Genomic DNA, 27,098 nt, shown 5'->3' with positions numbered 1-27,098 from the left:
AATGACACCACACGTGTAGACGCCACTGCAGCGGTCGCTTTGTAGACACAGTTGTTTACGTTTTTTTCCTTCTCGCCCGTTCATCGCAAACGGAAAAACGAAAATGTAGGCAACAAATACCGATCGAAAATTGTTTCAACAAACAAATAAGAAACACACGCAGCAAACACACACAGTGCGCGCGGCGCTCGTAAGCTTTGGTGCGTACAGAGAGTGTTCACAGCTGCGGTAAGTGTTCTTCGGTGCGGTGAAGAAAGGTAGGCCACCACCACCAAACACACATACGAAGCACACACACACGCTCACGCTCTTTTCGTGCGACATTGGGGGGTTGTTTTTGTTGTTGCTTGTGCTTTGTGTCGCACTTTGGGTTCGCGCAAAGATTAGCATTAGGGCGGTACGTGCTGGGCAGTGTGCAAGGCAGCGATACCAGCAACCGATGATGGTTGCCGTGATTTCGGCCAGTGCGTGACGATTGAAGAGTGTTTGTTTGCGTATGTGTGCGTGTGTGTGTACGTGGGGTTCTGCGGTGCCGTCCGTCAAACAGCGCGCTATATCGATTACTTTGTGACGACGGTACGCGACAGCAGCAGCACAGTAGCTAGAGGTACCAGGTAAGGGTAGAAAGGAAAGTGTTGTGGCTGCAGTCACCACCACGCAAAACCCGTTCCACCCCATTTCCCCGCTGTGTTCCCAATTGGGAAGGTTTCTTTTGCGGCTGGTGCTACTGCTGATGCAACGGGTGAGGGAACAGCATCTCATCCGCCCTGGGAGGAGAATCTGTGTCATACCGAACCGACCGTGTGTATGTGTGTGTTGGCTCTCCTCGCGAGTGTAATTATACATCGTCCACGAAGCAGGCGTGAAGTACAAATGTCAAAACCCCACCTCTAGTGTCGTGAAAGGATTGAGAAGAGCGGGCCGCAAAGTAGGCAATCCCGACAAGTGTTCACAGAAAGGAGGGGTGAGCAATTTGGAACGAGCAGAGCAATAATATTCTTGCACATAATTTCTCTTATTTTGGGGCTGGTTGGCAGCAGCGACCGTCAATCCACCCGCCAGTAGTATAATAGTAAGGCTCTCTCGGTTCGGAGCGAAGGAAATCGCGCGCAACCGGCAGCACCCTTTCGGCAAACGGTGGCACTGTGGCTGTGTGTGTGAGTGTGACTGGCTGGAAGTGTACTCAACCCCCCCGAGTTCGACCTAATCATAGGGTTTTGGGTGGCGCCGGTACTGCGCCGAGACGACAGCACCCGACTCTACAATCCACCCGTGAACCGATTGAAGGGGAAACCCCCTCGGAGGCTTGTTTTACTAGCAGGCCTGTCTACCAGAGCAAGGCTTGAACGGGATAGAGCGTTCGTGTTCGGAAAAGTGCACCCAGTCGCGAAAGAAAACACACCATCGATTGCAAAACCGGGCGAGGAAGGCAGCTGCCGAACGAGCGCAGTAGAACGGAACGAAGCGACCGAAGTGCATCGGCCAATTTTCCCTGCGTTCGCAATAGAAAAAAAAACCGCGTATGCAAAAGGTGTACAGAGAGCACCGTCAAGCACAAATCAATCAAAGTGTGCCGAGTGAGTGTGAATGAGCAAATGAAGTGTGTGTGTGTAGTGTTGTAGTGAGTGAGTGAGCGAAAAAGAAAAAAGAGATTTAATAAGCCTTTTCCCCGTTATTTCCACTTCCGGCCGTTTCTAGTGCAGCCTTTTTTCCTCGCAAGTGTGTGTGTGTGTGTGTGGTGTAGTGTAGTGTGTTAAGTGGCACTATTACGTTCCGGTAACTTCTCAGCTGTTCCTTTCAGGTGCAAGGGAAAAGTAGTGTAGCGCTCTGTATAGAGAAACTGTATGTAGTGAAAAGCTAGTGTAAAAGGGGGGAAAAGCAAAACCGCTACCGACATTGAAGCACCCGCTGGATTGTGGAAACAAGGTAAGGAGGGGTGTAACAAACACAAAAGGGGATGGAGGGGACGTGTTCAGTCTGACGCTCGAGAAATCGATCGGGCCATGCGAAGGAGGCGCCGTTACCAAGGCGCAAAAGTCGTACGAGAAAGGAAGAAGCAAAAGACGAACGGGAGGGAAATGGAATTATTAAATCAATAAAGTTTATTTTCTTTCCTTTTTACTGGAGGTGGGGTTGGCTGTCTCAAGCCCCAAAACGAGACTGGATAGTGGAAAGGCCAGAACAACATACACCAATAAAGCCAGTTGAAAGGGTTCAGTTTAGGGGGGTTGGGTCAGTTTTCGAACCGTAAGAGAAGAATAGTTTACAATAGCTTCTTTAACAATGCCGGTCTTTACGCTAATATTCAATTTCAACCGCATACAAACACACACACAAGAGATCTTTCCCTTCCCTTCTTCCGGTGCGGAGGCATGTTTGGATAATTGAAATGGCTCCTTATACCCACGCTTCACCAAACAGGAGATAATCCTGTTTAAAGTTCATGCACTCATGCTCTCCGTGTGTGTGTGTGTGACCGGGCTTGTCGTACACTATCGCCCTCTACCACACACCGGCTAGGCAGGGGGAAAAAGGGTATGCTGTTCCGGTGGTATTACGACATGTTTAGTTTTGTTCGAACGAAAGGAAAACACTACCGAGCTAAGGTTCTAAAAAGCTCTTCTGTAGGGTACGTACACATACACACACATACAGGCCACCCACTATACATGGGCATTCCCATTTTAATCCACAAAACCCCGTCACGGTGTGTCCCAAATTTTAAAATCCTTTCCACGCCCCCGAGGGACTGGCAGCTTCTGTGGCCAACGTGTCGTTGCGAGTGACCTGTTTAGCGAGCGAGCGAGCGAGTTTGTTTATGCTCGTGTTTTGTGGCGTCCTGTGTGAACCTGTGCCGTTGTTGGTTCGTTGGATCGAAGGAAAAACGGTGCTATTTAGGCAGCTGGTTAGGCTGTACACGCTGGCTTGAATAGGTTGAATGGATGCAGTTATTTAAGAAATAGGAGGATGTTAGCTTTTTCCTACAAATGATTGCTTTTACTCGACATTTATAAATAGCGATACGGTTCTAACCTTATTTCGCCCAAGAAAAGAATAGTGATACCTGCTATACACAAATAAAAAGTTCAATAACAAATAGACAATTATTGAAACAGAACAGAGGCATAAATGAACAGAATTTTGGAAATGGAAATTAACTCTTTTTTGAGAAATTATGTTAAGTGTTCAAATGCTTAAATTAAACACATTTGAAGAAGCTCAGCATAATTATCCTTCTCATAATTCAACACATTATTGATTACGTTAAAGTTTTATGTGGATAAAAACGCTCTTTTTCATTCTAGAAACGATTCGCAGGATTAAAGATTCGAACCCACTACCCTGTAGTGTAGCAGTCGGCAGGCTTTGTCATGAGACTATGGGCAAGTTCGGAGCTGTGGTCGTTTTACTGCCATATGTATCGATCGGTTGGTTTATGAAAATATCGATTCATTCCATTATTTTCAAAACATGTATTATTTTTTATACATAAAAGTCTATAGAATTTTTCGTTTGGTTTTAAAAATTTACTATTAATCGAAAACGCTTTTAAAAAATGGTTAATATTTTTAAATTGACTACCAACTCTGTTCTTTGTATTGCTTATTATTTATTTATTTCCCACCACCGGGTTCGACTACGACCTGTCAGCGGTCTGCTGCATTTCCACTGCATTACTGCTTAATAATGCACACGCCAGTAGCGCGTGGTTTGTCCTTCCGTGTACGTCAACGTAATGTTATAATGTTCACAGCAGCGTGCACACTTTTGGGGAGGGAAAATTTTGGATGCATTTTCCCACACCTAAACAAAGCTGCTAAAAACGACAACATTGCTGCAAGAGACAGCGTGTTTGTTTTGTCCATTCTTTTTATGGAGATCAATTTTCACATAACCTTGCCAGTCGGTTTGGGGGCCAGTTTGCAGCATTGAATGCTAGGGTAGGAAGTAAGTCACACCACAAAGTAGGAGGTTGACGTGCCCCTGCATCCGCTGCATATTAGCATCGAGAGAGTGTGCGCGCGCGTGCCTTTTAGCGCAACACACACGCGCACAGACCGCGACCAGCGTATGTTAATAAACATTACGGGCTATAAAACAAACAAACAAACAACCTCTGAGGCCAGTAATAAGTAAAATATGGCACAAGCACCCCCACAAGCTGGTGGATGGAAAGAAAAGGGGCTCGACGGCTACTTGTGCTAGCCAGCAGCAGTTTAATCATTCGTGAAAATCCTACCATTCTTTTGGTATTGCTCCCACGGCTACCTAGTAGTGGGATACAGGGTTTCACACTTTATCTCAAGACCGTGGGACCCCTTCCCGAATCTGTCTTAGCCAAAGCCAAGACTGCGGTATGATGCTTGAAAACGTTGATGATACCTGAATTCATCGGATGCAATGCTGAATCTGCGGCACATTTCTCGAAACACACTGGTCCGCGCCGAGGATATGCGGTCGAATATTTTTTTACACGGATAACCTTTGTGTACATCAGTCTATTAGAAACACTCAATTATCCTTTTCGTTTTTTTACCAAAAAAAGGCAATTTAATAAAATAAGTGAATGCATATTTGTTTAATTAAAATATTTACAAGTGTTAAGAAAGTAGTTTGAACTGTTTAAATAATCTTTTCTGGTATAAACACGAAAAAATAATTCACTGTTTTCAGTACACTGATGTACACAAAGGTTATCCGTGTAAAAAAATATTCGACCGCATGTCCTCGGCGCGGACCAGTGTGTTTCGAGAAATGTGCCGCAGATTCAGCATTGCATCCGATGAATTCAGGTATCATCAACGTTTTCAAGCATCATACTGCAGTCTTGGCTTTGGCTAAGACAGATTCGGGAAGGGGTCCCGCGGTCTTGAGATAAAGTGTGAAACCCTGTAAAAGTGTGTTTACAATGTGGCATATAAATAATCATTAGTTGATGTTTCTCTTTCCCCTCCCACGCAGCTGGCATTTTTATTTCGTTTCCGCTGTCGTCGTCGTCGTCCTCGTCGTCGTTGGTTATTGTCGATAGGGCTAATCGGACTTTGATTGTTCGGCTGCATTTTAATGGAGCAAACAAATAATGGAAAGGGAAGAAGCATTGTGGTATAAGGGTGGAGTTGGGTCGTTACAGATTACGCCACTCAAGCTATTGAGCCGTAATTGAAATTTAGGTAAACCAATTTTGGGCCATTTTACGCCACTATTATGTCATTAGGGAGGGAAAATGTGTGAAAAAGGTTTTTTTTCGATTTTCTGTTTTTTTCGATATTTACTTTCGAACGTGGGAACTGTCCAGAAAATTATAAAGTAATAAAACAGATATTAGAGGATAGTACTCTTTAATTTTTGGATATTTTGGACTATTGGTAACCCATTTAAATTACAACTGTTGCGTATTAATTACTTTTTTTATTATTTTAAATTTTAGTTGCTCGATTTGTCCCCCAAATGTTGTATAAAAGGTACGAATAAATTGATTTATTCATTCACTACCTCTCATAATAAAAGAGGATAAACATCCAGTGGTGCAGGCGCTGCCTTATGTTCTCACAGGCAAAACAAAAACAGCATCATCGTGTGTCACACCTAATGCAAATCAGTTGCGAACATGATGCTTGATTTCCTGTGCTGTTCGCAAAGAATTGCACTGATTGTTACGAAGAGATGGACAGAGAGAAAGAGAGAAAGAGAGGTAGCAAAACCCCGTGCAATGGCCCCTACCAGCGAACCCGTTTTGAAGGTCGATTAACGATTGCTATAACTTGCTACAACGCTCGCTCTGCTCCATTTAATGGGAACTGTTTGAGGGATGCGAATTGGCAAAGTTGTTTGCTTTTTTTGCGGTCTTATCGTGTGTATGATGCAATTGGGTGTATTGCAAGATAAGAGCAATAATGTGCAGGCAAATAAAAATAAAAAATACAACAATCTTCTTCTTGGAGGAACGGCTGGCTCCATCGTTATCAAACTGCCCGTTTGTTTGTGAGGAAAAGAATATCTCCAAATGGATGTTGGGGTTTCCCCTATTGGTGGTACACACTTTGACGCGTTGTGAGCGATGGGACGAGAAGTTGTTAAATAGTTGACCTGTTATTTATTTTCCTGTATTGAAATTACTCCAACAGCAAACACTGTACGACGCCCCATTGCAGTTTTCTGTTCATGTATTAATTTAATTTGTTTTAATTACAGCACACACACACACAACATCCCACATCCGCCGAGCGTACCCTCCCGGGGGAGCATCCGAGTGAGTGTGTCGCCGGCCCGACAAACCTTCCTTTGGCTCGCGTGAGGTTCAGGTCCAGGGGGAAGGTTGACAAAGTTCAATTGGCCACCGAAACACAGACGCGTACGACGGACGTCGTGTCCGTCTAGCCTATTGACTTATGTGTGTGTGTTTCGCACACGACAGGGTCTTATGAATGTTATGGGTGCCTTTTAGTGGAACAGCAGCAGCAGCAGCAAAAATAGTGCAACGTCAACTGTGCGCCGGTTTCGGTGCGTGTGTGTTAGCGTGGTTTATTCGAGCTTCCGGCAATAGTTGAGCCAGCCATACTCCCCTCGCCCTCCTGGGGAACCACAGTGTCGATGAGCGGGTGCCATTTTTAAATCAAGTGAGTTTTTCTGTATGTTGATGATGATGAATCAAACGTTGCTTTCTGCTAACTGCTTCACTACTGAATTAGATGTAGAGCACATACTACATATAGGGAGCTAGAGTGAGAGAGAGTGAGAGAGGCTGCTAGTGTACATAGTTTACTAATCAATTCAAATTGTTTATATAACACCCAAATACCTTTTTGTTTGTATATAGTTGCTCAGAATTATGCTTTCTTACCTTACCTGTTTACTTACCATTTTCTTGTTTAATGTAGACAAAATCCTCCTCATCACATCCACACACCCACACACACACACAGTTATGTCACACTTTATTAGTATGGAAACATTATACATTTATTTTACAGTACTACACAGTACAACATTAAAGCCTTTCTTTTGTTGATGGTTGCTGATGGATACACGATATGATGATGGGTTTCTTTTTGTTTTTGTTTGTTTTTTTCCGTGTTTGAAACCTTGTCTGATGCATCCCCCTCTACTCCCATCCAACGTGGCGGATTTTTTTTTTGCAATCCTACGATTCTTTGCCCTGGTTGTATTTTTTTCTTTCCCCGTTCTATCTTGGCCCTGTCTTACCCGCTGTGGCGCTGTTTTTCGTAAAATATGAGACTTAATCAACTTTCATGATGCGTGATTGCAGGATACTAAGGTGCTTTTACACAATTGAAATGGTTTATTGGAGAGTGCTTCAAGGTTCTTTTACTAAAAATTAAGTCAATCGTAAAGGGTTGATTATCAACCTTGCGAGCAAAAGCAGTTGAGTAAAGAGATGTACAACGAATTTAATTGCCTATTTCTGGAAGAACAATACGTATCAACTGTTGCAACAAAGGTTGTTTCCAATCCTTTTGAATGCTCTTGCATCAAATTCGTGCATTAAAGGCTATAAAAATAGAAGCAATTATTCGAAGGAAGCTTGTCTGATGAAGTGATCAGTTTAATTGCAATTAAAACCGTTCCTTTCGATGAACATCTAGCCGAAGCTACAACTGCATTGTGGCCTTAAACTGTTGCTGTAGTGCTCGGAACTTATCGGTAACTCTAATTATATCTCAAATTCTCTTTCAATACGGCCTAGATGCAATAGAACGGCAACAATTGCTATCTAAAGGTCTTAATTAAGCAATCGGTCAAAAGAGCACGTGAACTCAGCATAATATACAGAGTTTTCGATGTCTGTTTCGAACGTAAAAATTATTATTCATCGCATCCAAGATGTTTTTCAACAGCTGTCAATAGGTTTACGGGGTTTCCAAGTTACTTTCAAATGTGCACATAACTATTCATCGCATTCAAGTTGTTTTTCAACAGCTTTCAAATGGTATATTAACTTCAAAATGAAATTTCAGTTTTTACACATGATTTTCAACACATAGCAAGGAACTGTCAAACTCAATCCAGCTTGAGCCGTGTTGAAAATAATGTTGAAGAAAATAGAAACTATTATGATGGAAATGAAAAGTCAGATGGATGTGGAACAACATTTTGCATGCGGTGAATAACAATGTTTACATTCGAAATTGACTCGGAAAACCCATAATAATAGAGCATTAGATATTCCAAACAAAAGGATACTTTATTCTTCAACTACTAACATCAAGTTCTTCATTGAAAACATACATTTAACATATTGTTTTATAATTTCTTGCAAGAATCTTAACACCATCACTAAAACTCATTGTGAAAAGTTCTTTATGAGGGAGTTAAGTCGTAGTATTAAAGCATTTTCCACCAGTAGTTCCCTTTCTTTCCAAAACCTTTCAATCATGTAAAAACTCCCCAGCCTTGCATCTTGATTGCTTTCCATTCGTTTGGACTTAGACACCCTATCATCACACACACTACATATTTCACAAAAAAATAATTCAGAATCTTTCTACTACTGCCTGGCGGGAGTTGTTGCGGGCGCTACCACCAATATGCATCCACGCAATGTGATAAGATATGGCCGCCACTTCACAATGTTGAAGGGTAGTGATACACAATGCTAATGTTTTGTGGGTGCAAGAGGTTTCCTATACATCAACAACAAGCAAAACGAAGCTCTACTCCCTAAAAGGCCATTAAATTGTGTTTGTTAAAATGTGTTTTTCGAAGTGTTGTTTTGGTGTTCCAATTGTTTTTTTCCCCTAAGTGTGTGTGTGTGCTTTACTTTTCCGTTGTTCTACACGTACCCACTGGACTCGAGCTTTAAGGCCGCCTCGTACGTCGGTAGACCGGTGTTGTCGATGATTTGGCTCATGTCTAGCCGCACCAAACCGTTCTCGTTCAGCAAACTGCCCGGCGATCCGGACGACGATGGACCCGTGGCGGCGGGTTGGACCGGCGCTACGGCCGTATCGGTGTTGCCGTTGCTGTCCCCGGCTCCCGGTTGTAAGTAACTATCGAGCTGATTGCAACACTGATTGGACGTGTTTGGACACTGATGGATGATGTCGCCGGTCACGGGAGCAGCGTCACCATGAATCACCACCGAACAATCGATAATGATGTTATTATTTGCACTGTTTGCTGCACCGAAGAAGCTACTGCTCCGTCTGCTTACCGTGCTGGCTAATGATTGTTGTGGTGGTGGCGCGGTGGATAAATTCGATGCAGCTGGAGAGCTTTGCGTTTCATTAGCCGCACTATTGCTGCTGGCGTTGTTGTTGTTCATCGTATCGAACCGGCGGGAGGGGCCGGTCGAAGACGACGCTACCATCTGCATTGTTGTCCGCATGTCAATGTCAACCGTGTCCACCGTCTGGCCGGTACCGCCATCATCGGTGACATTGTTTCGATTGACAACGTCGCTGGCTGGAGTCTCATAATCGACTAGGAGTGTCTCGTTACGCGTCCGTTCGATTGGGAGGTTCCGTCGGTGGCTGCGACGGTGGTGCCGTCGTTCCAGCGCTGGCGAGCCGGTCGCTACAAAGTAACCACAATTACGACAGTAAATTGGCGGGCCGGCAATGGAACCTTCGCCACCGCCGCTGGTGGCCACCACCGCGGGACAGTTGCAGCTCGTTCGATGGTGATCGCCCTCCTCGCTCCAGTCGGGTTCGACGACGCTGCGGCAGAGCGTCGGTTCATCCGGATCATCGCTGTAAGGGCGGCGCACGATTGACGCTACCGATACGTCACCGTTCCCGGGCGGGCGAGATGTCTTCGGCAGCAGAAGCGGTGTCGCACCGTCCGCATAGACCGATTGTTTATCACACTCGTGTAGCTCGTGGTTGGAGCAGCGGCGAGAGGACGACTGCCCAACGTCCTCCTCCTCCTCCTGTGTGTGGTGTGTGTCGTCGGCGGGGAGCGCATCGTAGGCGCGCTTGCGGCGCGATGCCAGCAGCTCGTCCTGGGCGACCACCGTATCGTACGAGGGCGGTGGACCGTTCGGGTACGGTGTGTACTGGTAATGATGTTGCTGCTGCTGCTGATGATAATGTTGCTGCTGATGGTAGGATGGATACTGTGCATGATGGTGGCCGGTGGTATGATTTATTGCGCTCGCGCTGGCGGTGATCATAGTCGGGAGCGACTGATAGTCGCCGGCTGTGCTGCTGCTGCCGTCCATAAAAAAGCCACCCGACGACGTCCCGTTCGGCGGTGGATCGTAGCACTGTGGTGGCGGGGAAGGGGGAAGATGAAAAGAGCAAGTGGAAAGGAGCTAGTGAGATTCTTAATCTTTTTGCACGATGACACACTCGGTGAGAGCTACCCGAGAAAAAGGACAATAAAAGGGCGCCAACTTCAACAACTTTGTCTTCGCTTCTGCACCCGCCAGCTGCTGCACTTAATGAAGAGTGTAAGGTGCAGCGTAGCGTAGATGCACCTTTCACCTCAATCTAACCCCCCCCCCCCCTCGCCCCGTCCTACATCGGCAAGGTGCACAAAGGAAGGTGCCAAATGACAGGGCGTTAAAAAGAAGGCGAAGGCAACCATCCAATGTAAGAGGCGGAAAGTAACCAACGGCTGGCGGTGCGGCGGTTTGGTGTGTTTGCGGACAGTTTCTGTGATGCACATAAATTAATTAAACTACTTTTTTCTTTTTTTTGGTGTACTTGGTAAGACTCTCTGTTACGCTCCTCGCTTAGTGGGAAGGCGTTCTTAAGACGCGAGCTTAATGAAATACACCGGGACACTTGTCGTAAACAGGGCAATTAATTTTCATTACCCTCTCTCTCTTTGCTCTTGCCCTCTTATGCTCTTTGGAGGGATGTTTGTTGTCTTTTTTTGGGGTTGCAAGAATAAGAGAGTAAGAGATCTCGTTTGAGGACAAGAAACTAACCGCTAGAAGCTATGCGTCGTCTTAACTTCCTTGATTAAGATTATTCGATTACTTGATTGAATATTTAACCTACTGGCTGATTCCTGCTTTCCTGCCCGTTGACCGTTTTCCCGTTGACGTGTGCCATGTGTATGTGTGTGTGTGTGTGTGTGTATTTGTGTGCTTCGATGGTAGTGATTTGTGTGCCGTTTCGTTGTTTGGAACTGTTTGGATTTATCGTCCATTTCGATCGAAATCACTTCGGAGAAGGGGATTAGGGCCTTTTCCTGGTTTACAGGGTTTGCCAGGAGTTCTCATAGCTGTGGGACACTTTATTGGCTCCTTCTTACGTGAAATGAATTTAATGTAATGGGAATTGGACTCTACAGCACCCTTTTTGGAGAAATCCAATAGGGGTTTTTCAATGTCCAATGAGTCTGGCCATAGAGTCCAATTTCCAATCAAGGAAGTTCACTTCCCATAAGAAAAAGTCAAGGAAGTGTCCCACAACTATGAGAACCCCTGGAAAACCTGGTTCTTATATTTACTTTGGCTGCACGCTAAAGTTGGGCTGCCTTCTTTTCAGGTGTGTGGTAACCTCTGATGGAAAGGGAAAAAGGGATCACACACTGTTACGGTTTCGTGTGAAAAGGAAATTCCGCTCACAAAATGAATCAATTCCAAGGAATGTTTCTTTGTTTTTTCTCCCCCGCGTTAATTGTATGCAACGTTAATTTTCTTTGATTTAAATAATGATGTATTTTGTTCTGTTTTATTTCCCTTTATGTGCCGAGTACCTCCATTTCGTGCTTGTGCTTTCTTAGCTTCCCTTTTTTATGCGATTTTAAATAGCTATTTTAGTTTTTGCTTTACGTCGCATACTCAATCAAAAGCACACTTAACTGTTCGGTTACATCACGCCAATCGTTTATAATGAATCAGGTCGGGTGCCTTCGTGTGGTAGAAAACTTTTCCCTTTTCCAGGAACGCAGCGCTGTCGCCGTCACAAAAGGCCAAGGGCAAACAACTACTGCTTAGTTCCCTTTGCCCGAAGCGTCTAAAGGAGGGTGGAGTTATGGGGCCGGGTAATGTAATCATCTGCAATTTTGTATCGATTTTTACACAATCAAACACACACACCTACACGCGCAGTTTGCACCCTTTTCAAGTCTTTTGATCGAAAGGAAAGCTTTCTTCCATTCTACTTTCTTGAATCTGTTCAAAAAGGGAGCAATCGGTTCCCCTTTCTCCATTGCCATTTTGCCATTTACTCGGGGGGTGCGGGAAGGGAGAAGCTGGGGGTGTTCGATTCGGGCCTGCAGTGGCGATTATAAATGTTTAATGGATCCTAAAATATCACGCGCGCGCGATGCTGACCCAGTTAACCGCACGGTTTCTGGACGGTGAACGTGGTGGTAGCCGGCATGTCGGAGACCGTCCATCTAGCGATTGATTTTATTCGATTCTGGCTAACGTCGACGACGATGTGGATGTTATTGCAACTACCGTGTCGGGAAAGGGCGAAGCGCAAATTGGCACTTTGGACAGGTTTCTCTGTAGCGTATTTTCACTTTTAAATAGAACCTCACGACCTCAGTTTGATCATTGCTAGTGAGCGATTACTACTACTACCCAGAAAACCCCTTTGCTAGTTGCTACGCACCTGTTCCACGCTGTAGATTTCCATGTTAGTGTCCGCGTCGAGCCACTGCTGGCGGTAGAGAGAGTTGGAGCGCTTCTTTATGTTCCGATGGCAGCAGTAGCAGACGAAGCACACCACCGTGATGACCACCGATAGCATCGCTCTGGAAAGAGGAATTGGAGAAAACGAAAAAAGAGAAGCAAGATGCTTTAAAATGTGGCGTGATTTAACAGCGCCGCTTAAGTGATGACGTAATATATCCTGGTCACGGCACCAGTTTATTTAGAAACCATTCTATGCGACATTTACTCTAGAATAAAGACCCCTTCAAGCTGGTAGAATGAAAAGCTCTTAAAATTTACTTCACTTGCTGTCACAAAGCCTTTAGAAATGGTCATAAAAATGGCAAGAAATCAATAAAGTGACACAACAAAAAAGAGGGATAAGATGCTTCTTGGGGCGCAGTGAGGCAGATGGGGAAAACGATCAAGAAGCACAACTTTCCAGTGCTCGTAGTGTGAATAAAATAAAGTTTACAGCCGCGATAAGGATTTGTACCGTGAATCGTATCACCGTTTTGCTTTTTGAGCCTTTTATCGGGACCTTTTTGGATGTTTTCTAGCTCCAAACCGAGCCGAACAAAGAGTAACAACAAAAAACTGGCGCTTTAAAAGGCGCATAATCCACAATCGTAGCAAGAATGTAGAAGGAAAAAAATGGCCACTGATGACCTCTTCTTTTCGCAGTGCGACTTGGCGCGTAATAAACCCTCCTCTCCACCCTCTCACTCCCCGAGAAGAGCGGTCGTTTGTGGTATGTTTACGATTCGAAAAGCTCTAATCTTTACGAGTATTGTAACTGTGTAAACATGTCACCGCAAGTGCAAATGATGCGTTTATCGGTTCGTGGGTGGTGTGTATGGCTGTGTGAGTGCGCGCATTCTGTCACGAACTGACAAAAATGGTCTAGCATTCTTATTGTTGTGCACCGCGAAGAATGTCGCAAGGTCGGGCACAAAAATGTACACAAGGTGAGTTTTATTATTTGTCACGACAATAACCAACCACCGTACTGCCGGCTGCCAGCGCCATGGAGAACGCGTCTATCACGTGCTGATGATAGACCCTGTTGTATGGTAATGGTAGGAAAATGTACAATACATTTCTTTATGATTGTTTTGCAACTATGAATGGATTGCCATTGTGTGTGCCCGTGTTGCTATTTGTGGCTGAAACAACGGGTTGTGTTTAGCATTATTTTGCATTCCGTCTTGTTCAGTTGGGTTACTTTGAAAAGGGTTTGATGCTTCAAATAATATAATGATTCTATGAGTTGTCTTTTTTGCTTAAAAGTATATTTTTGTATAGTTTTTCACCCTTAAAAACACGTAGAATCTGCTTTAAAAAAAATAAGAAGTAAAGGCCTTTCCAGCAGCTTTTGCTGGTTTTATTGTGACGACAGGCAAATAACAATTATTTTTGCTATGAAACATGAATAAACCTCACTGCGAAGATGATGGCGCTGGCGTAGTATAATCTAAACTGCAGCATAAATTCATTACTGTTTGTGACAGGTAATAAGATTTTATTGTTTTCCCCTGCTTGCTCTAGGACAAGCCCCAGCGGCTGTAGTAGGAAGCGCTTTTTTTCATTTCGTTCGTTGCATTATATTGCTGTGAATGAGGAACTGGCAGGCTGGAAATGAATCGCTACTTGCATTGTGAAATATAAAACAATGTTTTTAGAAATCAAATGTTTATTTTCCTGTTGCAGTTTTGAATTTGTATCTAGCAACATAGTAATGTAATTCGTATCGTTTTGTGTTTAATAGCAGTTTAACAAATGTCTGTCCCGTGTCTCTCCGACTCAACGATTCCAACTCAAGTCCTCAAGAAAGGAAAGGAAAGTGCTTTGTAAAGACCGCTGTCCAAACAATCTCACTATCGCTTTCCACTCGCTTTTGTACGGTGCAAATAGTGCAGAACTAATCTGAAAGCGGAAGAACCACCCTCTCCTGTTAAGCGATACTTAGCAAAACAATTTTCGGTCAATCACACTCCAGCGCACTTGCGAATGGTGTGCGTCGTTCTTGTTTTCCTTATTTTAATTTCTTTGCACGGTCGGTTTCGTCAAACTTCTTTTTTTCATCTTTTTTTCTGAAATAGCAATTGATTTCGGTGTTGGGTCGTTCTTGAAGAGAAGGACATAAAGAAGGGAGAAAACAACACAAAAAAGCGCACAAACTTGTTGCAGAAACTTGGTTTTGAAGGGTTTTGTTAAGCGAAAAAAAAAAACAAAACTGCGGTACAACATAATCCCTGCGATGCGGAAAGAGTGGAAACAATTTCTTTGCTGTTGTTGTGTTAATGTACAAAGCTTCTCGTTGGATTGCTTTGGTAAAATTGGTTAACAAATTTGTAACAGTAAACTTAGCTGGTTGAAGTGATGTAGCGTGCATGGAAGATAGTAAAAAAAAAACAGAAAGAAAAAGGACACTAAATGATCTCCCCACAAGACAGGCCAATGTCAAATGCAGAAGTATAACCTTGAGGCTTGTTTTCCATTTTCCCTTCCATTGGTGGTGGTAATTGCTGGTGGAATTTCGGCCCCTTGAAAGAACCACACCTTCCCATTGGAAGGAATTTAGCAAAAGCAAGTAAAAAGGGAAGGAGCAGCTTTACTAAAAATAGCCAAAAATAGCCCTCAAAAACAAAACCTCACTACTATACACACTTACACACAAGAAAATGTCGATTGCGTTGAAATAACTTCATTCGCTTTTTTGCGCCTCACTAGACGCTAAGCCGTTTTGGAGCAAGCTCTTCTTTTGTGAAGCCGTCCGAGATCCTTCTAATCGGAGGGTGCAAACACAACAATAAAAAACTTCCTCCAACTTGCACCAAAAGTTTTGAAAAACTTTTATTTTACAAGCGTGTCAAAGCTTTTACTTTCACTGCGGGTACGAGGGCACGGTCTCTTTGTTTGCTTGCGGGCAAAGCGTTTTAAAATTTGCACGAGACACGATACTTAATTGATTGAGGGAAACATTACGAAATACTGGTGAAAATGTGTTTGGTTTTTTTATCATATCTGCGAGCATTTTATGGTGAGCTGTTGGCTTGTTTTTACTTGACTTATTTTGTTTAATTTTAATATTGTATTCGTCTCTACTGATTTTATGTTTTTTTACTATGTTCATTTCGTATAATTAATTAGTTTTTTTTATTTATTTTCTTATTTGATTTCTTTTATTTGATTTTGTTTTAGTGTTCTGTTGTATGCCTGTTTTAATTTGATTTCATTTCTCTGTGTCTATTTGTATATGTTTCAAATATGATTTTGTTGTTGTTTTAATTTACATTATTATCTTTTTGGCATTTACGTTTTTAGCTTTTCTCATGTGCTTCTTTTCATTCTTTTAATTTATTGAAAACTTGAAGCGAAGATATACTTCCAAATAATATACATAAATCATCGTTTGAGCTTATCCAGCTTATACAAACAACGATTAATACGCCTTCCTTCTACAGAACACCGTTCCTTCTTGTAGCAAAACTTCCAGCCACCGCTCCTCGCACTCTCTCGTGTGCTCTTGGTAAATGGAAGATAAATCACCTAATTGATAGCAAACGATCGGATAAACGCCCCAGCACCAAAGCGGAAAGCAAATCGTTCGTGTGCAAACACACTAGTTCAATTATGTCTAATCGAATCGTTCGTGATTATCGTGTCGTGTAGCAGCCCTTGTGTCGACCTGTGCCGGCTGCAAGCAGAAGAAGCTGGTTTAATCCTTCCCCCCTTCCCTCTCTACCAGACCAAACACAGCGAGTGAGTTTGAAAAAGTGTTTGTGACGTGAAAATAAGTGGCAAAGCCTCTCTCTTTTTTGCTCCCCGTACGGTACCTGGCTAGAGAGAGCTTGGAGGTTGGTGCATTCCGTGTTTTCTAATTTTCATTTATTTCTTTCAAAGCGACATGTTTGGTTCGTGTGACTTTTTGCTTCGCCTGTTCCCGGCAACTCTCTATAAACGAAGAGTTTTTACCGCGACGTTATCACTTCCGGGTGGGGGCAGGACACTGCACTAAATGAGAACGATTTTCGATTAGTTTTTTTTTGTTCTCCTTCACCAATGATTGCAATATTTTCGTAATTCCTTTTGGCAATCTGCTTTTTTAACTCGCTCTCGTAAGAATCTCAATTCGAATCTTTAGAAGAAAAAACGGTTGGAGGACAGAAAAAATCCTTTTCAGGAAATTCATGCTTGAAGGTGGAGCAATCCTCTTTTACCCCCACCCCCGACAACAAACTGCATACATCCGGGAGCGGGAGCGTTTTATCGGCCGGCGCTAGCCATAGGAGGCAAAACATAAACTTCAACCACCACCCGTTTTCCCACTCATCACCTGCTTGCACTTATGGGCGATGAGTTGGGCGCTGGCAAGGCCACCGCCTGGGTGTGCTGTGCTGCACCCAAAGGTGGTGACCGTGGTGAAATGCCAGGCAAACAGCCCGGGGCAATCGAAGCAAACCATAAACCATCGGCAAGCGGGCCCGGGTCCCGATGGGCTGGGAGAGAACTGTGCAGGATGTGTTCTATATTTTCCTGTGCCCGCGCAATCCTCCCGCAGGATACGTTCCCGTCCTTGCTTTCTTTCCCCTTCCCTACCTGGTGGTGGGTCTTATCTGTGCTTCTTCTTTTTTTTACTATTTCCGGCGAGTGAAAATGGGCGGGCGGATGTGAAAAATGTGTCGACCGGTCCTTAGCTAAATTACATGTCAAGAGAGTGTAATTATAAAGTTGCAGAGCGAAATCACTTCCTGTGCCGCTGCCTCGGTGACCTCGGCAAGCGTGGACGTGATGTGTGTGTGAAGGTAAAAAATGAAAATAATACAGCTTTTTCCAAAAATAATTTCAAATATCATGTGCAGTGTTTGGAAAAGTACTTGGAAAGGGAACATCATCAAAAGAAGGAATATTTTGACATTTTCCCCAAGCGTTTTGAAAAAGAGCTTTTCCCCGCTTCCTTTCCACACGAACCACTGGCAACACCGGCAAGCTTCTCATTAGTGGTACCAGTTACATTAAGCTGAAATCAGTTGTCGCTTCTACACAACACGCTCCTTCCGTGTTGGTGGCGATGGCGTGTCACACCGGCGAGTGGCGGGATTGCGGTCGCACAAACCATCTCATCAGTTGGTTGCAGCCTTCCCGCAAGGAATCACTCAAGGATGATGTTGCATTCGCATTATGCAAATGTCGAGTCTGTGTTTGTGTGCGGGTTGCGGGGTAGGTGGTTCGCGCAGCTGGAATGCACAAAATGATGTCACCAGCAGTCAGCGCCAGCCCATCCGACAATATGCTTCCGATTTGTATAATTGTCAAGCGACGAGATGTCAAAGGCGACACCAGAAGGACACTGGCGGTAGGCGGAATGGGTGGTTTGATGGGTGTTAGATAGAGAGCGATAGAGATGGAGCAACGGTTTCCGGTGGTGAATGTGCGAAGGTGACTGCAATTTGCTGCGCTCATTCTGTGCCGTTGTTTTGCTGCTGTTACTTCACACAGGAAAAGAAAAAGCCACAAACACAAAGGTGTAGCTGTTTCCTAGCCTTCTCGGTGTGCTGCGATACGTTTGAATATTAAACTGAACAAAACAGGAAGCAGCAGAGACGAAAGCAAGAGGTAATGGGCTTCCCGGGGGAGGGCGAAAATCATTACTAGGCCTCTCTTTGAACTTTGGGGCCGTCTGGGAGCGTTGAGGTTCGTCGCCGCGTCTCAGTTGGTGGATTTCGGTGCAAGTATTACATCAACACCTCCCGAGTCATTAGGAAACGAGGCGGGTGGTCTGCGTTCGATGCTACTGTGTCCTACAATCGGAAGAAGGACCTCATTGTGTGCCTCATTGTGTGCCGTTGTTGGACAGAGGTATCGTTAATCTTTTTTTTATGCAAAGGGGAAACAAAACAAACACAAAAAGATCTGTCCTTCCACCGCTTTTGAAGGAGTCGATTGCTTCCGTCCTGTTTTGTTTTTGTCTTCTTCTGGCGATACAAACTGCTGTCAGTTTTTTGGGGTGGGTTTGTGGAGAGGAAAGTGGGAATCGTAGTGGGAACGTTGATAGCTTTTATCAAAGCTTCGTGGTCGCTGCATCTCGTTGCAAAGATGCATTTCATTTACGGTGGTGCTTGCTGGGACCAACAATGCGATGGGGATGAAGTTGTGTGACAGTTTGGAGGGGGTTGGGACCGAGGATAACAATTGCGCATCGGATTAATGGCGCTGTAATGAGGGATGTCCTGGACAACTTCAAAGTGATGGTTACGGTTCTATTTATTTTTATATTGTCAGCTCCTTTTTCACATTCATTCTTATTCTTTCTCAACTCGTTTTTTTTGTGATGATATTTGGGTCTGGAGTTTTTATTTTTCTTTTTTGTTTCTTCTACAATTTCGTTTTATATAATCTCTTCTGCTAATAATGATACCTCTGGTTTTATTTTTATCATACACTAATATGACGTCTCGCTTCACTAAATCATGCTTAATAGTATCATCACATCATAGACATCATGCTTTAGATATTTTTAACCTCGTTCCGCGTTATCATTATGACACCAATACGCAGAGAAAACGTGCCAGAAACGAGCTCAATCGAACGTAATCGAGCAGCGGTAATAACAAACTATGGTTTCCAATCTCATTTTCCTTTCCACAAAACCGCGTGTTCGTTCTCGCTGACGCGTACTCGCGCGAAATGTTGCAATGCATTGCACCTCACCCATGCTTCGCGAACAAAAGCAAAGCCCGATCCTCCCCCCCCCCTCCCCCTCGTGCTATCAAGCAAGACGATATTTCATTTCCGTTCTCATCATAATCACATTTATACACATATCTCTATGTTTACTATGCTGCCCCAGGCAGCAATGAATTGGAAATTTTCCGCGCGTACTTTCTTGCCCCTGCGTGTGTCCCGTTCTGTCGTTTCACCATTCCCGTCTCCCGTGTTTAATGTCTGATTTGCCGCACCGTTCACGTATAGCTTTCTTGTTGTTCAGTGTGTGTGTGTGTGTGTTTGTGTGGCCTTAAAAGAGTGGTCCGGGAAAAGCGCGAGCGCGCGAGAGAACCGTATCATCGTCCCATTAACGCCCAATGGATCGGTTGTTGTGTGGCGATGACGACGACGACCACCATTGTGCCGATGACATGTCAATCTTTCCCATTGCTTGTACCCGGGGAGAGGTGTGGGGAAATGTTCCCCATGGGTTTCCCCCCACTTTCTGCCCCTCAGTGTACGGGAGAAAGGGAACGGGGTTTGGTTATTATCGGGACGTGCTACGAATGATCAAACTCATCTATTACTTTTTTCCGTTCGACTCCCGTTCGCATACGCAAGCACAGGAGGTGGTCGATTGGAAACGAAACCACCGAGCTGAAGATTTTTCTCACCGTAAAAAGGCTTCAACTTCTACACCCCCTCTCGCGATCGAGACTGTTGGGGCGCGTCCGTATGGTAAAATCTGCGCCATTTCCATATCAACTATCAGCGAACTACACGGGCAACGATTGCAGCGAACGCGCCGGTAGCAAGTTTATGCTTAAAGTTCACCCATTTTTGGCAACAGCCCGAAGGAGTAAACGGGGATGACGGGTGGTGACTTGTCAATGGGGGAATTGCCAACGGTTTGCCAAATCCAAATAATCTAGCCCCTGTTCGATTGAACGGCACTAGGAAAAAAAGGGAAATCCATAGAGAGCTTTTTCCAGTGAAAGTGTTGATGGCATCTTACTCCTTTTGTTGCTCATTTACATTCTGTCTGCAAACTTGCCAAACAACAGTATAGCGTGTGCTGAGCAAATTTGCATACTTCGCGACACGTACGTTCTTAGGTGTGGGGTTTTTTGTTTGTGTTTGGCGTGTTAGTTATTAGAAAAAAAGAACAAGCTCAAACAAGCGAGACAGCTTATCGTGTATGTGTGTGTATGTGCTTTATGTACCGTCTTTGCGTTATGATAATCGTTTGAATATCACGCTTTTATTCATTTCTTAAGCAGCAGCAGCAGCAACTACATTGCACAAATCGTCACATTTTGTAGCAGTAATTTAGATTCTAATCGGCATGATTTATCACCGTAGCTTAGTCGCTAGTTTCGCTTCGGTTCCAACGAACGAAAAGGAGCCACTAACTGTGATACACTGATGCTGATTTATGCTTTACATGTGTAGCACTATTATTTGCACGCAATCGCCAATCAACGATCGCTCAGCGCGCCTGGCAAGCGAGAAGCGCGTGCAAGAATGTAAGACAATCCATAAATCCACGATCACAGCGCGAGCCTTAAAATGAGTCGGCATTCGGGGCCGACGTTAAGGGGGGAGCTTGCTGCAAGCCTTTAGCCTAGCTGCCAGCAAAGACACTGCCACACTGTGGACGAAATGTAAATGTTCGCTAATTGGTGAAATTAAAAGTGAATAAATTACTTTAATACCTTACTACACCGGGGTCAAAGGGTGGCCTTTTGCTGCGGGGTTGTTTAAAAGGTTGATTTGCGCGTGAACGCTGTGTGTTGGGTCGATATTTTATTACCAAATAGAGGGCGCCCATATAGTGTGTTTGTGTGTGTGCAAGATATGGAGTGTGCTGGAGTGTAAACAAGAGAGAAGGGAACTGAAGGGGAAGCAAGGGAAGCAGCAGTGGTAAAAGTTGATTTCGTTTGATGGAAATCGAGTTAGCGTCGTGTCACGGTGGTTCGAGGTTTGGAGGTGCCTAGGCGTGTGCCATTATTTGGGCGCGGTGGTCTGGGTGAGTGAGGTGTGTTTTGTAGTAATTTACAACGGGCATTTGGTAAAGTTCCGGACTGTTATGCAGAGGAATGGCGCTGTCTTTTATATGGGATTGGTATTACAATTATGAGCGTAATAAAAATGATGAATATCGACTTTATCACTTGCTTCTTGTTGGAAAAAAAGTAGTTCTTTATGCTTATGCTTTTTGCTTTTTTCGTGTCAATTTTGAATAGTAATTTAAGAAAAAACAATGCAAATAAGTAGTTTAGTAAGAGGGTTCGTCACTTATCATGTTAAAGTCGTTTGAATAAAATGTGGAATTTAAGCCTACTAATGATGCAGAATTATTTTCTAACATTTTTACCCCTGAAAACTGTATCAAATACACACTTTGCACTTAAAATAACACATTTGCAAAGCAGCATTAAAATATACTAATCATTTGTACTAATAATGTCTAATCGATGAACAAAACTTACCCGCCGAGCATGATGTTCACATTGCCGTGCAGATTCGCCCCGGGGCGCATCGTCTGCAGTCCCTGGTGGTGGCCACCGGTGCGCAGACTGCCCGACCCGCCCGAACCGTGCCCAACGATGACGCCCTGCTCCACGCTCCCGCTCGCCCCACTGTACGAGCTGATGTACGAGATGGTCTGATTGTTGAAGCTGTTGTGCGAACCGACGGCCGATATGACGGCGAGCCGCTTCAAGGACATGCCCGACGAATTCAGCGTCTGCACTTTCGGTTCGATTTCGTCGTCCCGGCCCGGCGTCGTTACCGGCTCGCTACCCCTCGACACATTCCGTTCGGGATAGAGGGAAAAAATGGCGCTGCGCTCGCTCACTCACTCACTTGTGCTTGTGCACCTATTTCACTTGTGCACTCTGTGCGGTCTGCGTTGGTGGGCACTGTTACGGTTGGAAATCATTGCACTTTTCACCAATGTTTCACTGAACGGCTGGACAACTGCCTTATGCTTGGCGAGCGTAACACTGTCACTGTCACTGGAGCGAAGTAGAAAGGAAGGAAAATTGAAAAACTATCACCCCAAGACCAACGGGCCTTTTCTGACCTTTCTTCACTTCACGGGACGTGCTGTGGCGTTCCACTTTCACTTAGTACGCCACCTAGCACCGTTGGCAGCGTAACGAGAAAATCCATCTGCTTCGGGGTCGGTCTGCCGTTCGGAGCAGCAAAATGGCATAAAAATGCTAATCACATTCATAGCTCCATTTACGATGCATAATGCACCCGATTGGGCAGCAAAACGGCTCGGCGGCGTTCCTGTTGATCTTATCCGTGTCCGGGCGACACCGAAGAGACACAGTACCGTACCGAACGGAGGGGGAGTTTACGGTGAATTTATTTGAGGCTTGGTGATAATAGATACGGATCGAAAAACGATTCGTTTAGATGAAAATCTGTCATGCTTTTATGTTAATGTTTGTTGTAGGGTTTAGCAAGTCATTTACTAGGTGCCAATGGGAGAGTGAATTCGTTGGTTAAACACTTATATGCTAGTCACTAAATGCAAAGTAAAACATTGAAGATTATTCTAATTAGAAATTTCAATCTTTATGGTGATTTATTAGATTTAGAGTTTTTAAATCACTCTTGCACTTGCACTGAAATTCTGACCTCAATGACCTTAAAGTAGAACGTTTTTGCTTCTGAACTCATGATTATAACGTTAGACCGTTGACCTTTTTCGAGAAATCCAAAAGATTAACTCATAATGTTCCCTCCTATTCCGTTACTTCATGTTTGACAAAATAAAGCACTAATTACGACATCCTTCTGTCAAAATGAACAAATTACGAGCATAAAGCACCCCGTTCTCTGCCCAATTTTCGATGCGTCACCCGAAAATCCTTGACATAAACACCATTTCAAGTGCCAACAACTGGGTAAGAGCTTTTGTTTTGAAGAATGTCGCTACCAAAACCCATTATTTTCTCCCATGATTTTGCCCATTTCGCTCCGTCCCGTGTGTGTAGAAGGTCCCCAAATAGATGGTCACTTTGGAGGTTCCTTCGCTTTTAATGCAGCAAGAAACACTACAGCAAGACTGATGTATGTCCGGCGTGTGGTCCGACGGTGATGGTGGGCACTTACCAACGACGCCTTACCCACAGCAATGCTATCCATCATATCAACCGGGTAGGAAAAATAGAGGTCACACACAGGAAGAAAGCCCCCGCACCGCCGGAAGCCGGAAGCATTACGCCGCGGCGCGAGGCGGCCGGTGGTTTCGAGAAATTCGGAACATACTACATACCTCGCTATCGATAAGCGGCGCGATTTGTTTGGTTGGCAAAGAGTACACAGTAGCAGTAGTTATAAACCGCGGGTCCGTAAAGCTGCCTATAACTCACCGGTGCTGTAGTGTACTGGTTTTAATGCTTAGCTCTTGTTAGAAAAGCAGGTGTGGCACTGGCACGCGAAAAACAGATTAACGCGGAACGACGCGGTTCGTTAGTGGATTGCTGTGGGCGCTCGGTACCAAGACACCACTTTGCCGCTTGGCTGTGCCGCTACAAGCCCTGGCGATTCAGGGTGCTTTTCGGTTGCATTGCACGGTGAAACATTGGTGCAATTAAAATGCAAACTGCTTGATCGGTGGGAAATGGGGTTAATTCAATGATTAAAACATTCCCGAAATGGTTCAATCAAGTAGAGTAGTAACATCCACTTTCCTGCAGATAGACTGAGAAGAATGGGGAGGAGTTCTATCTCTGTCGGTCAAAGTTATTATAACTCAATCAAACTACTTGTACTTCTTTTAAGCTGCTCTGGCAGGAGTTCCAGAGCTCCAATGATATCTCTTTACGCTGAGAATTGTGATGTGAACACTTCCAAGGGGTCTAATTTCATTAGGATCTGGGATTTAGAAGGATTATCCCTGCTTACTTTGGCTCTATTTTTGGCCTCCAATAATAGCTTACTCGTCTATATCTCTCTCATTGCACTTTTGTATTGAAGAAATGGAAAAAAAATCAAACTGACAATGCAATCATCGACTCCTCGATAGTGTCGTATTCGACTCCACAAGACACACACCGACACAAGGCACACTGTCAGGCTCTTTTCGTGTCCCGCAAAACCGTTAGAAGTTTGTTGTTTGCTTCGTTTCACTTTCACTCAATCAATTCATCGTCTCCCCTAACATCACCGACACGGATCAATCGAACAGTTTGTATCCATTAGAGGAAGAATAGACTCCTTTCTACACACACGAGATTTGCTGTCGCGGTGGTTTTGTTTTGCAAAGTGTTTGCAAAGAGCAAACAGCAGAAAACTTCCGCTCGCACGACGCTATATGCCCACACGCTGTCTGATCTGTCTTCGGCTCCGCTGGCAGTGTTACCAGCAGCACCACTATCTACGCAATGAAGGACCACACTTCCTTTTGTGCCAGCTCTGCTGCTCCATTGCACTATGATCGGTGGTGATCTGCCCTGGAGGGGTACCATCGGCAACCGCTATTTCCATTTTCCCCCTCTGCTGTTTACTGCCACTTCCACGCTAAAAGCCACAACACCCCGGAACCCGGAGCAAATGTTTGGTCTTACGCTTTCTTCGAACATCACTAACCAACACTACCACTACTACCGAATCGATTAAATGGCGCGAAAATGCTTTGATGATAGTGTGTAAGCAGGACCCCCAGGGCTAATGGTTAATCGCGTGTAGAAGGTTGCGCGCTGTCTTACGAGTCTTCGTTTTGCACCTCACTGATGGAAAGACGGCGCGCACTGTCCGAAGCCCAATCAGCTAATGACGAGACGGAAGAGCGGACCGTCTCTTGGACCGACCGAAAAACGGCCAAATGGGGAGAGCTGATGGTGGTGGTGGTATTACAGTGAACATTGCTTCCCCGTTCATTCAACTCAACCATTCAGTTGAAGGAGAAAGCGATGCGATTAAAGGCGCAAAGTCGCGCGGTACCCTCTTTGCCTTGAGTACTGTATAGCGCGGGTGAGCTAAAAGCTAAAAAGAAGCACAAATCAATGACTTCCTCTAATGGAATGGAATTGTCATCGATCGGCATTTGTATGTGTGTTTGTCAGCACTTCCAGTTTACCGGCAATTGACGCAAAGCTCGGTTAGGTTCTTGCATCGGGCCGCCGTGCTCCGTCCAGGGCTGGGGAAGGTCAAGTATACCCGCGAGAAAAGGCTCACGGTAGTATCATCGACGTTGGCGTGTCGCTTCTTCTACTCCAAAGGGATTCCCAGTTCGCGTGTGTGTGTGTGTTTTTTTTTTCTCTCTGTTGGATGACGTGTAGTGTGACATTGTCCAATTGCAACGAACCATTGCTACTCAATCCCCGTTGCGATGGCAATCGCTAGCCCCACAACAAACCTTCTAGGGCTTGTCCCATAGTGCACATCTTTTTTTTATCTTTTTTTAAGCACCATAACCCCCAATCACGTCATAGACGCCTGAATAAGGTATGAAATTGGGGTCTCACTAACGCATTTGTTAAATTTGTCATTACATACGCGATTGATTGTTATTTTTGTCGCAACGAAAAGCCTTTTGCTTTGGTATTAGATCCACAAAATCACTAAAAACTGCAACACAAAACTCTTCTGCACCTTCCAGAGCAACCATATACACTGTTGCTGCACATCCACGCGTGTAAACAATGTACTTTCCACCCAGCAAACGAACGCACCCGCACGTGGTCGCTGTTGTGTCGGAATGGTCGGCAACACCGCACGAGCGCGCACCACGGATTGCACACCAAAAACCGAGCACGAAACCCGACTCTGGGAGAGTATTTCTTGCTGTTGTACGGCGCAGCACGCCTGCACGCGACACTTCCTACGAGCCGACTGAAAACACGCTGCTCCCGAGCGCGAGCTCCTGGCGGGAAATACGGTGTGTCTGCGCGTGGCCCGTAGTCGTCCGTCTTTTCCCAGTCTTACCTTCCCACTGTGTCCTTTTCCGGTGGAGCTTCAAGAGCAGTAGTGGAAGGAAAGGAGAGAAGCTTACACCTTTTCGTGCTTTCGACGTCCGACTCTCCACAGCTGTGTTGTGTAAGCTTTCCAGTGCAGCCGTTGTTCGTGAATGGTGAATGCTCTGGGTGCGTTCGGCGGTGGGCAAAAACGTTCACAGCTGATGATGTGTGCAGTGTGTGTGTGTGTGTGCACGTGTGTTGGAAAAGCTCGTACAACTCTAGCCTTTCCCTGTCCTTTTCTGGTCGGGTTTGCTTAGCCGCTGACATTTTGTACCATTATCCTCGGGCGATTTCGGTTCGATGTATCTTACCATCCTTTCTTTTTGGGCTGTTGTTGAATCCTTCTTGTCCTTTGGAATGTTCTCCTCCCTTTGCCCCGTTTTTTTGCTGTTTTGAAATGATGTTTTCTTTTCACATTTCATTTGCCTTTTTAATATTTTCTTTACGGAGTTTTGGCTATTCTTTACTAAAATAACGTTCTTTAATGTTATTTTTTAATGTTGCAATAATTACAGCTTTACTTAAATCTTTGTATCTGATTTTGTGTATCTTTCATTTCATGTTTTGCTTTTATCTATGCTTTTTGTTTGTTTTTTGTTTGTTTCATGAAGGGTCTACTTGCTATGCTTTAAATCATTGTTCTATTTATCGTTTTGTATAGTTTGTTGTTACATATTTTCATCCGAGCTTATCAGTTTTTCTTTTATATTTGTTCTTCTTGTTCTTGTTTATATTAATTTTCTTTTTTTTGTATTTTCTCGCACCATCTTCTGGCAGTTTTGATAATTTTTAAACGTGTTTGATGTACTTTAGTATAGAATGAATATCTCATG

At 44.5% G+C, this 27,098-nt stretch overlaps 2 protein-coding genes across 25 annotated transcripts in view; one reads left to right on the top strand and one right to left on the bottom strand.

The window, feature by feature from the left end:
* Positions 1-14: 14 nt before the first annotated feature.
* Positions 15-27,098, top strand: part of LOC1270021 (probable beta-hexosaminidase fdl) — a 39,649-nt gene continuing 12,565 nt past the window's right edge. Inside the window, exons 1-3 of one of the 18 annotated variants that reach the window (XM_061644154.1) lie at positions 15-105; positions 1,699-1,926; positions 6,193-6,617. The gene's annotated coding sequence lies outside the window, so the exon portion shown is untranslated. Of the gene's footprint in view, positions 1,927-6,192; positions 6,618-27,098 lie in introns of all 18 variants that reach the window. The other 17 variants (XM_061644166.1, XM_061644156.1, XM_061644150.1 and 14 more) reach the window with 17 other exon arrangements.
* On the bottom strand, positions 6,919-26,127 carry LOC5667349 (uncharacterized). 7 transcript variants are annotated; one of them, XM_061644170.1, is made up of 5 exons: positions 25,805-26,127; positions 22,374-22,825; positions 21,778-22,305; positions 12,537-12,678; positions 6,919-10,225 (listed from the first exon to the last, which is right to left on the bottom strand). In XM_061644170.1, the coding sequence occupies exons 3-5, from the start codon at positions 22,014-22,016 to the stop codon at positions 8,792-8,794; spliced, it is 1,815 nt and encodes a 604-aa protein (XP_061500154.1). In that variant the 5' UTR covers positions 22,017-22,305; positions 22,374-22,825; positions 25,805-26,127; the 3' UTR covers positions 6,919-8,791. The 7 variants fall into 7 exon arrangements, with proteins under 7 accessions (XP_061500154.1, XP_061500159.1, XP_061500153.1 ...); XM_061644175.1 differs by lacking the exon at positions 22,374-22,825 and having other exon boundaries at positions 6,919-9,049; positions 9,173-10,225; XM_061644169.1 differs by lacking the exon at positions 22,374-22,825.

This window comes from Anopheles gambiae, chromosome 2 (genome assembly GCF_943734735.2).
Source record: "Anopheles gambiae chromosome 2, idAnoGambNW_F1_1, whole genome shotgun sequence".
NCBI classification, from domain to species: domain Eukaryota; kingdom Metazoa; phylum Arthropoda; class Insecta; order Diptera; family Culicidae; genus Anopheles; species Anopheles gambiae.
The sequence above is the reverse complement of the archived record's forward strand: the minus strand, read 5'-3'. Positions and strand labels throughout refer to the sequence as shown.

Excerpts from the sequence above, each read along its gene's own strand:
- LOC5667349 (XM_061644170.1), bottom strand. The coding sequence starts at position 22,016 with ATGTCCTTGAAGCGGCTCGCCGTCATATCGGCCGTCGGTTCGCACAAC. Across the intron at positions 12,679-21,777 it reads GTGAACATCATGCTCGGCGG|AGCGATGCTATCGGTGGTCA; the intron begins GTAAGTTTTGTT and ends TCCTCTTTCCAG. Across the intron at positions 10,226-12,536 it reads AAATCTACAGCGTGGAACAG|TGCTACGATCCACCGCCGAA; the intron begins GTGCGTAGCAAC and ends CCGCCACCACAG.